The sequence below is a fragment of the Gorilla gorilla genome, chromosome 11 (genome assembly GCF_029281585.2).
Source record: "Gorilla gorilla gorilla isolate KB3781 chromosome 11, NHGRI_mGorGor1-v2.1_pri, whole genome shotgun sequence".
Taxonomy (NCBI): domain Eukaryota; kingdom Metazoa; phylum Chordata; class Mammalia; order Primates; family Hominidae; genus Gorilla; species Gorilla gorilla.
Genome location: NC_073235.2, coordinates 106,563,974 through 106,574,621, shown reverse-complemented (window position 1 = coordinate 106,574,621; position 10,648 = coordinate 106,563,974). Strand labels below are relative to the sequence as shown.

The window sequence follows — 10,648 nt, the reverse complement described above, 5'->3', positions numbered from 1 at the left end:
CAGCGGCTGCTGCCGCCCTAATACTTTTAGAGGCCCTCAAAATCACAAACTATGCTCAACTTACTCTCTACATTTCTCATAACTTCCAAAATCTATTTTCTTCCTCATACCTGATGCATATGCTTTCTGCGCCCCGGCTCCTTCAGCTGTACTCACTCTTCGTTAAGTCCTGCAATTACCATTGTTCCTGGCCCGGACTTCAATCCGGCCTCCCACATTATTCGTGTTACCACACCTGACCCTCATGACTGCATCTCTCTGATCCACCTGACGTTCACCCCATTTCCCCACATTTCTTTCTTTCCTGTCTCTCACCCTGATCACACTTAGTTTATTGATGGCAGTTCCACCAGGCCTAATCTCCACACACCAGCAAAGGCAGACTATGCTATAGTACAAGCCACTAGCCCGCCTCTTAGAACCTCTCATTTCCTTTCCATCGTGGAAATCTATCCTCAAGGAAATAACTTCTCAGTGTTCCATCTGCTATTCTACTACTCCTCAGGGATTATTCAGGCCCCCTCCCTTCCCTACACATCAAGCTCGAGGATTTGCCCCCACCCAGGACTGGCAGATTAGCTTTACTCAACATGCCCCGAGTCAGATAACTAAAATACCTCTTAGTCTAGGTAGACACTTTCACTGTATAGGTAGAGTCCTTTCCTACAGGGTCTGAGAAGGCCATCGCAGTCATTTCTTCCCTTCTGTCAGACATAATTCCTCAGTTTAGCCTTCCCACCTCTATACAGTCTGATAACAGACCAGCCTTTATTAGTCAAATCAGCCAAACAGTTTTTCAAGCTCTTAGTATTCAGTGAAACCTTTGTATCCCTTACAGTCCTCAGTCTTCAGGAAAAGTAGAACAGACTAATGGTCTTTTAAAAACACACCTCACCAAGCTCAGCCACCAACTTAAAAAGGACTAGACAATACTTTTACCACTTTCTCTTCTCAGAAGTCAGACCTGTCCTCAGAATGCTACAGGGTACAGCCCATTTGAGCTCCTGTATAGATGCTCCTTTTTATTAGGCCCCAGTCTCATTCCAGACACCAGACTAACTTAGACTGTGCCCCCAACAAACTTGTCATCCCTACTATATTCTGTCTAGTCACACTCCTATTCACCGTTCTCAACTACTCATACATGCCCTGCTCTTGTTTACACTGCCAGTTTACACTGTTTCTCCAAGTCATCACAGCTGATATCTCCTGGTGCTATCCCCAAACTGCCACTCTTAACTCTTGAAGTAAATAAATAATCTTTACTGGCAAGGCTATGCTGAGCCTCCTTAGGCACTCTCTAATCAGATGTCCCGGGTCCTCCCAATTCTTAGACCTTTAATACCTGTTTTTCTCCTTCTCTTAATCCGTTTAGTTTTTCAATTCATACAAAACCGTATCCAGGCCATCACCAATAACTCTACATGACAAATGCTTCTTCTACCAACCCCACAATATCACCCCTTACCACAAAATCTTCCTTCAGCTTAATCTCTCCCACTGTAGGTTCCCACGCCGCCCCTAATCCCGCTTGAAGCAGCCCTGAGAAACATCGCCCATTATCTCTCCATACCACCCCCAAAAATTTTCGACTTCCCAACACTTTACCACTATTTCGTTTTATTTTTCTTATTAATATAAGAAGACAGGAATGTCAGGCCTCTGAGCCCAAGCTAAGCCATCATATCCCCCGTGACCAGCATGTGCACATCCAGATGGCCGGTTCCTGCCTTAACTGATGACATTCCACCACAAAAGAAGTGAAAATGGCCTGTTCCTGCCTCAACTGATGACATCGTCTTGTGAAATTCCTTCTCCTGGCTCATCCTGGCTCAAAAGCTCCCCTACTGAGCACCTTGTGACCCCCACTCTGCCCACCAGAGAACAACCCCCCTTGAATGTAATTTTCCTTTACGTACCCAAATTCTATAAAACGGCCCCACCCCATCTCCCTTCGCTGACTCTCTTTTCGGACTCAACCCACCTGCACCCAGGTGAAATAAACAGCTTTATTGCTCACACAAAGCCTGTTTGGTGGTCTCTTCACACAGACGCGCATGAAACATATCAACTAAATGCACAGGGCTAATGTTGAAGGCGCTCTGAGGATTGGATGGTAGCAATGTATCAATGTTAATTTTCTGAAGGCTATACTATAGTTAGGAAGGACAGTGTTCTTGTTTGTAAAAAATACCATTCAAAGGTGATAGGACATTAGATCAGAAACTTACTCAGGGAAAGAACAGTCCTTTTGCTGTGTTTCCAACTGTTTTATAAGTTTGTGGCTATTTCAAATTTTAAAAAAAAGAAAATAAAGAAAGCAACTGTTCCAAGCAATGTAACTATCTTCAAGTACAATGTCAAATTTGTACATGCTAGCTAAGGTAATCAATACCCTGCTCCCCCCCAAGAAAACACAGTGAGGTATTTTCAGTTGCTGAATATCAAATGTTTATTCTTTGCCTTCTTACTACTGCTAAAATCTCTTTGATAAGTGGCTCCTCTTAAAACTGGATTTGATTTCACAGAAATTTTGTCCTTTAATAATTCATCTTGAGGTGTCCCATGCTGGGGATGAGGATGTGTCGAGGCACAGCTTGGACAACCAGGCCAGGTGGGCCACCATGAAGGTTCTCCTCCCCATACCCCACCCCACACACAGAAACCTGCAAACAACTCAGGGAACACCTGTGCAAAGCCAGCCAGGTTGTCCAAGTCAGCTGAAAACAGAACACCATACTAGATTCAAATTACAAGTTCAGTACTGTACTGTACACATCCAGCATTACACATGCTTAAGATAATATAAGTATGCATAATGACACATCGGGTCTCACTTGTAAACTATAAGCACGCAGTTACAAAATGTTAAACTACAACATAATCCCAGTTTACCTAAAGTTACAAATGTTGTTGCATCGACATTGGCTGCTTCAGAAGCCTTGGGCATGCAGACAGGAAGTAGAGAAAATATTCCAGCTAAGAATAATCACATTCCATATATTTAAGAATCTTTCTAGCCAAATCATATTCTAAAGAAGGCTATCTTGAAGGGCCAGGGCCAATTTCCAGGCTGTGTGGTTTTTATGAGAGGGAATTGTGCCCTGACACATATGTGCTCTTCACAGATCCCGGAATTATGAATGCAGGTAGACCACTGTGATTCCCAGGGTGACTTCAGCCTCGGGGAGCAAGAATACCTAGTGGCCCCTGGCTCAGGGGAGTCTCTCAACCCTGGAATTCCACCCAGGTCTGGAGGGCTGCTCCAGGCTGATGGGGACCATTTTGACCTGTCAAACCCAGAGGCACCATGGGTATAGTCTGACAGCAACCTATAGTAACTGCAGCTTTCAGGCTAAATGAATATTCTGCTCTACCCCATGAGAATGCTTGCCCATTAAAGATGATTTTGTTTGCAATTTTAATATGATCTACAAAAAGAGCTAAACTTGTAATTAATAGCACCATGAAAACATAGATAATGGTAGAAAATAGGATAATAAAATAAATTTGCTTTCAATTCCGGGCAATGTTTCCTACCACTAACATGAACAAAGTAAACCATTTTAACTGAATTTGAGAAAAGAACATGTCTTTCTGGAGCAAAAATATTCTTGTAGGGAGAATATAGGCAAATATATTCATTATGAATTTTATATACATATGTGTGTATATATGTATGCATAGATATATAAAACTATTGAGCAGCAGAGGAAAGAATGTAAGACATAGCTCTCTATCGAGAGTGGCTGTTGGGCTGTCAAGCAGTCATGTAGAAGTATTTTTAAAAAGAAAATTGAGGGCACAAGAAAGCATCTAAAGTCTTGGTAAAATGGTCAACTGGGGTTCAGCAATTGAAGGAGAGTACTGAGTATGTACTAGTGTACAGTTCACATCAACATCTCAGAAATAAAATAGCTCCAGCTTTGAAGCATCTCCCTTGACTGATTAAAAGAGGAATTCTCATCCCTACAGAAAGAAGAGGTAGTATGATAGTGAAATGCGGACAGATGCTGGTCTTTGGCTGCTCATTTGCTTTGCAGATTCAGTACCCCTGGCATCTTTAAAACATTTTTTTTGTAAATGTGTTTGTTTTACTGGCTGATGCACTGCTAGGAGCAGATGTGGAGACAGGGATTCCACTCCCAGTGAGCACACAGGAGCTGGGCTTTCTCCAAAGCTGGTTGCAAGAGGGTGTTTGTTTTGAGAGGACTCGGCAATACCAAGGCAGTCTGTTAAAATCCCCATTGACTGATACAGTCATTCTTCCAGATTGAACAAAACACCAGCAGAAGATGTATGTAGTTAAGTCAGACTCTCCACGGTCCAGGAAATAAGAGAATCTTGCACTTCAAGTTGTGGAAAACTGGCCAACTTGCTTCATGCCTGGGTGCCAGAGTTCCAGATTATAGGGTCACATCTGTAACAAAAATTTAGCGTAAATTCTCTAAATGCTCTCCATGTGCCAGTTCCCTACAAGAAGCTTTCCCCTCTCCATTGCCTTTCATACACACAAACACACACACACACACCATGCAAACTCGTCTTTATGCTTCAACACCCAGCACCAGTTCCCCACTTCCAGAGAAGTTTAGCTCTCGACTCCTATAACAGACATTATCTAAACTCATCACTTTGAAACTGTCCACCTCTGATTGCAGCTGCTGCTGGGGCAGAAAGCGCTGCATGGGCTGACTGTTCTAGCACAACAGCCCCACTGCATTTCACTGCTTTTCTGCCTCCAGACTTTCTCTGAAGACTCATCCCAAGTAGGCTCATCCCAAGTAGAGGCCCAGCTCAGAGATGAGGGAAAGCTAATGCCCTCCACAGGCAACCCCAAATCAGTGAGGATGGAGCCAGTGGTTGCCATCCTTCAAGAGAATGATTCTGGGAGGCATCTGTACACTTCTCAGAGGTCCGATGAAGTCAGGCCTCTGTGGCCTGGAGCTGAGACCTTGATAATAATGTGCCCTTCATTTGCTTCTCCTTGTTGGCTGTCTCACTCTCCCTGCCCCCTCACCCCTTCTTCCTGGGATCACCTCCCAAATAAACTACTTGCACCCAAGTCCTTATCTCAAGTTCTGCTTGTGGGGATCCAAACAGCCAGAACACATTAAGCAAAGAGATTGAGAGATCATATATTTTTTCAACAGCAAAGTAATGAAACATAAGCTCTTTGCAAGTGTAAAGCTATGGTATTAACTGTCTAGGGAACCGAAAGAGTCACTGAACACTTTCAGCATCAATTTCTGTCATCTAAAACATGAAATGTGAACTCAAGGATCCTTTTTAGCTCCCATCCCATGCTATAATTCCATGACAATGCAAGCTATGTGTGTCCCCTTTAGATAATCTGTAGCCACTGAGGGGTGGAAAAATACGGTGGCTTCTGTCTCATTACACATCGCACATCATTTGAACCTCAAGGGCATAAGACATGAATTTTCCACAATGGAAGCTTCAAACTTTCTGGGTGCTCCTCAAACTTGGCAACTTTCAGTTTTCTAACTCTTAACAGAAAAGGTCAAATTTCCATGTTACTGAGATTTCTAAAGCCATCCAAGTTCTCTAAACTTGCACACTCCTTACATCAAAATAATCAAATATCTTCATCAATTTCTCCTTCTTCCCTCTAGCAGTACCAGCACAGATCTCTCTTCCTAATCTCAGTCCAAAATTAGCATATATCTGTCCAAATTCCCCAGAGTGCCTCACTCAGTAACTCACACTTAACTGATGCTCAATAAATGCTCATTGAATGACTGAATGAACCCTTCAACAAAAAACACTTAGAATCATCCCAACTTTTGAAACATCAATTGGAAAATTGCCTTGATACTATGGTGGTTTATGAGCTGTTTGTGTGTTTAGTTTCAATAGTGGCTTACAAACCTATTGCTTGTTTGTTTTCAATATACTGCAGAAAATATAAATCTAGTTAAAGTGAGAAATCCAGATTTTCACAGAAAATTCTAGAATTAGGCCTTGGAGATGTTTTCCTTTCCTTTAAAATTAAAAAAAACAAAAATTAACATTCCAGGCTTACTGTGAAGAAACCTCTTCCCTTCCCAAAACCCCAAATGGAGTCATACCTGTGAGTCTAGATTTTTTGGCTGTGTTCACTGCTCTCATGAACATGTATTCACCGTTAGGGTCATGCACACTGGATGAATACTTCTGAAAGAAAAAGCCAGAAACATGCTTGGTCATCTTTTCTTCTCCATCTCTTTGTTTTTTGACTGTTTTCTATTCTTTGTTGAAGTGGTATGTGACAAAAACATGATAATGTGACTTAGGTTCCTGGCTTTAGGCTAAGCAGAAAAACAATATGAAAAGGGCTTTACATAAAAAGAGCTTTCTACTGAACTTTCTTCCTCGTTTTTGCCTTTATTGTTTCTTTCCCAATAGACTTAGACCATGGGCGCTATCTCATTCTCTTCCTTCTTTATGTCTCTTTTCAAATTCCAGTCTCCCACAGATATACACTGGCCAATGACCACACTGTGGATATACTTGAGTACTAGCATACTCGCGTAATATGCAGAGTGGTGTCAGTTCTTTGATTGAGAACCTGTAATGCAAGAGACCAAAAAAGAATATCCCCCAGCACAGGGAGATTTTTGTTGTTGTCATTGTTGTTTATCTTTCTAAATAGCTCCTCAGTGGTTTTCTTTAAAAGCAAGGAGTCCAATAACCTACCATGTAAAAAAGTTGTCAATTTCCTTCTCAGCTACAATTGACACCTTAGAAGGCTTTCTTCCTGACTGTTTTTAACTTACCAGCTAAGCAAAACTTATAACTAATTGTTTCATCTCTGCCTTGCCTCTCAGGAACCTTAGATTCAAATTCGCAGCCCACGCATAATAATTTTTTAAAAATCAGAGTCATCTAGTTTTATGTTTTAACCTTCCTCCTGACCTTTAGTCTTCTCTTGACCTCAATTTCCTCATCTAGTTTGAACAATAATAATAATAATGTAACTCTCTGTAAGCCATCAAGTCAAGTCCTCTTTGGAATGTGTGGGCTATAAAACAAATACATAAATTTCTGTTCCAAGTGATTAGTTTAATTAGTAGGTATGTCTTGGGGGGAAGGAATTGTCTCCCTGTTGGTCAAATTACTCTGACAAGAGCCATGTGTACTTTTGATGAGGAAATAATCACTGATGTGCATCTGTAAAGCAGATACAAGGAAAGATAGAAATCGCTTACCTTTTTTGTAAGCCAACAAATAAGTATGCATCCCAAAATGCAGACTACAACAAAGGCTGCACATCCTATGGGTAACCAGAACTTCAGTTGGCAACAAAGTTGTGATTCTGGATTGGAAAAAAAGGTATGTTAATGAAAAATTCTGCTGAACCACAAGTTCTCTTACAAAATTTAAAAGAGCTATTTAATCAAATGAAGCTTTTCTTTATTATAGTCATGAAATCCAGTAAGTGGGCAAGTTATTAGACTAACATCATCTCGGTATTATGGCAAGGATCCAGGAACTAAAACTTAAAAGATTATGCATATAATGTATTTACAAATGTGGTTAATAGAAAGGGCTTTTCTCCCTATATTTTTATAAAAGAGGTAATAGTAAAAGTAATGTTATAAAACTATGATTTTCAATCATCATACTTCATTCCACAAACACAGTGCAAAACCAAACCTTAAATCTTAGGTGAATAGAGACAATACCCATTATTAAGCCATGAGTTTAAGTATTTGTCTTAATGTTTTTCCTGGTTTTTAATAGCATATGTGTTTAAAAGGCAATATGATCTATTTCTGACTTAGCAGTCTATGGGATTACATTGCATATTGCTGAATAATACTAATTATGATTAATAGTAAATCATCACCTGTATATCTTCATTATAAATGATTACCATCAACTGCATCTAAGTGAACTCCAACACAAAAGATATTTGTCTAATTGTTTTTATTAGTGAGAAAAGTTGTCAAAACATATATATACTCTTAAGTTTGGAAAATGAAAGCAATGTCTTACCATAAATATGCAAATATCCTCCCGTAAGAGTTACTTTAAAAGGAGGAGGATCAAAAATTGATAGGTTGCAGAAGTAATAGTTGGCATGAGAACGGTCCAAGTTGTATAGAAAAAAAGAGACACTGTTGTTGGATAACTGAGAATGGCAGAATTTCAGACTCTTAATGGACACTGTGTTTCCACTTCCTTTTGTCTTAGTGAGATCGCAGAGTATTTGCCCCCCTTTCAGCAACTGCATTTTAAATTGCTGGACAATGTCAGGATATTTGCATAAAATTTGTACACCTCCGTTGTGAAATATAAACATCTCATAATTGGCAGAACCATTGATTTCTCCTGCATAAAAAGAAAGAAAACAAAGCAAAAGTGACATTTTATAATGTTGCCCTAATAATTATATTTTAACATAAAAGCAATTTATTCAATGCATAAAGTCATCTCTGTTGCACCAAAATGAAACAGCTTCACATTCTCCCTCCACCCCTCAAGGAAGAACATAAGATAAAACTATGTCCTAGAGAAAAAAAAAATCCTAACCAGAAACTTGCTTGTCATATGTGAATATAGAATATACTAAATATTAAATAATATATTTACATAGTGTGTATGAATCAAACTGGTATGGTCTCTTTCCTTTGGTAGCTTTCATATTGGAGGCAGATGGTAAAGGAATAAATATGTAGTAATGCAACATAATTTGTGATAGGAATGGAGTACTATTTAAATGAAGGTGGTAGAGTCAGGTGGGTTATAATTTTGATTATAGAATCAGAAAATGCCGCCTTGAGGAAGTGAGTTTTAAAATTGGAATTAAAGGATTAGTAGCACTTAGCTAAACAGAGAGATATGGGAAAAGTTGAAGTTTAGGAAAAACTTCATTTATTAGTAGGTATATCTTGGGGAGAAGGAATTGTCTACCTGTTGATCAAACTACTCTGACAAGAACCATGTGTACTTCTGATGAGTAAATAATCACTGATGTACATCAGTAAAGCAGATACAAGGAAAGATAGAAATTGCTCACTTTGTAAAAGTACAAAGTAGTTTAAAAATGAATAATTGTATATATATGTTATATATGTATGTATATTACATATTATATATTAAAATATATGTATTATATGTATATGTATATTACAATATATAGAGACTATGTGTGTGTATATATACAAATAATTGTATACATATACATACATATATACACACATACATTATGTCCTCCTGCTAGAGAGTAAAAGAACAGACTAATCATTTTCAAATGACAGAAATGTATTTTCTCCAAACCTCATCCACTGAGAACTGAATCAAGGCCTGATAATAAAGATAAAGCCCCAGATTTTTGTTTACTTTTTCTCTCTTTTTCCTTTCCTTTCTTTTCTTTTCTTTTCTTTTCAGAGAAAAGGGTTTACTCTGTTCCCCAGGCTACAGTGCAGTGGCATGATCCTAGCTCATTGTAGCCTCCACTTCCTTGACTCAAGGGACCCTCCTGCCTCAGCCTCCCAAGAAGCTGGGAATACAGGCACACACCACCATATCTGGGTAACTTTGAAAAAGTAATTTTGTAGAGACAGGTCTTGCTATGTTGCCCAGGCTGGTCTTAAACTCCTGGCCTCAAGCAATCCTCCTGCCTCGGCCTCTTAAAGTGCTAGGATTACAGACGTGAACCACCATGCCCAGCCCCACTTTTTCATTTTCTGAAATAAATTTATGCTTATAGGAAGCCAAGGTTGTTTTTGCAAGCTACATGGGAATCACAGAAGGAAAAAACTGAAATCACCTTGGCCTGGTGGTTGCAGATTCTGAGTTATTAGACTATAAATTCAAACTGCTCATTGCCTTCTCTTTCTTTTTGTTTTATTTTCCTTTTTAATATGACAAATTTTCATGCTGAAATTGTTTGGGAAAATTATTAGTATGCTGGTTTTTTCCTGAGTTTTGAAATCTTGGTCTTTGTTTTTGAGAAAACTATGTAAGTGTAAATAAATTTTAAGGAAAAAAATTACCTAGTTCTACAGTGAAATAGAAATACTATTTATATATTTTTGCTCTTTATCTTGCAAAAACATACTTATTATTTATAGCAAACATGTTATTTTGTGTTCTGATATTGTTATTTTATGTCATAAACATTTCATTTTTTACATAGTCATCATAATTATCCTTTTTAATGACTATATTATTGGCCAAAATGTTAATCTATCATAATTTGTTAAAACTAAAATACTAACATTGGATATTGGGATTATTTTCAGCATTTTGCTTTTATGTAAATATTATGACATTTGGTCAAAATGTTTAAAAGTTATACTATGTATTGCCATTTTGCTTTCTGAAATTTGTAACAGGATTAGCATTATGCAGGAGGGGCTATTTGTCACACCTCTACTTACACTAGTTGCCTTAATTTTATTTAAGATACACAATTACTTATTTTCTTAATGACCCTAGGCTTCAATTTATATTTTCCCTATATATCTTCAATTTGGGTGATTTGATTGTGAAAATAAGCACAAGTGTTCTAGTCTTCAGTTATAGCAGTCCCTATTATTCAAACTAATTCTCACGCCAAAACAACCAAAAATGTTGAACAAATGTCCAAAAATATTATTAAAAGCATTAAAGAATGACACAAAGGAGGAGAAATTAC

The 10,648-nt window shown here is 38.5% G+C and overlaps 1 protein-coding gene across 2 annotated transcripts in view; it reads right to left on the bottom strand.

Moving 5' to 3' along the window:
• Window positions 1–2,427: 2,427 nt before the first annotated feature.
• The window catches only part of ICOS (inducible T cell costimulator), a 24,952-nt gene continuing 16,731 nt past the window's right edge, over window positions 2,428–10,648 (bottom strand). For both annotated transcript variants that reach the window (XM_004033087.5, XM_055379486.1), the window contains exons 2-5: window positions 8,002–8,337; window positions 7,212–7,318; window positions 6,093–6,177; window positions 2,428–4,420 (exon numbers count right to left, since the gene is read on the bottom strand). In XM_004033087.5, the coding sequence (XP_004033135.1) occupies window positions 4,407–4,420; window positions 6,093–6,177; window positions 7,212–7,318; window positions 8,002–8,337 (542 nt within the window). In that variant the 3' untranslated portion in view covers window positions 2,428–4,406. The remainder of the gene's footprint in view (window positions 4,421–6,092; window positions 6,178–7,211; window positions 7,319–8,001; window positions 8,338–10,648) is intronic.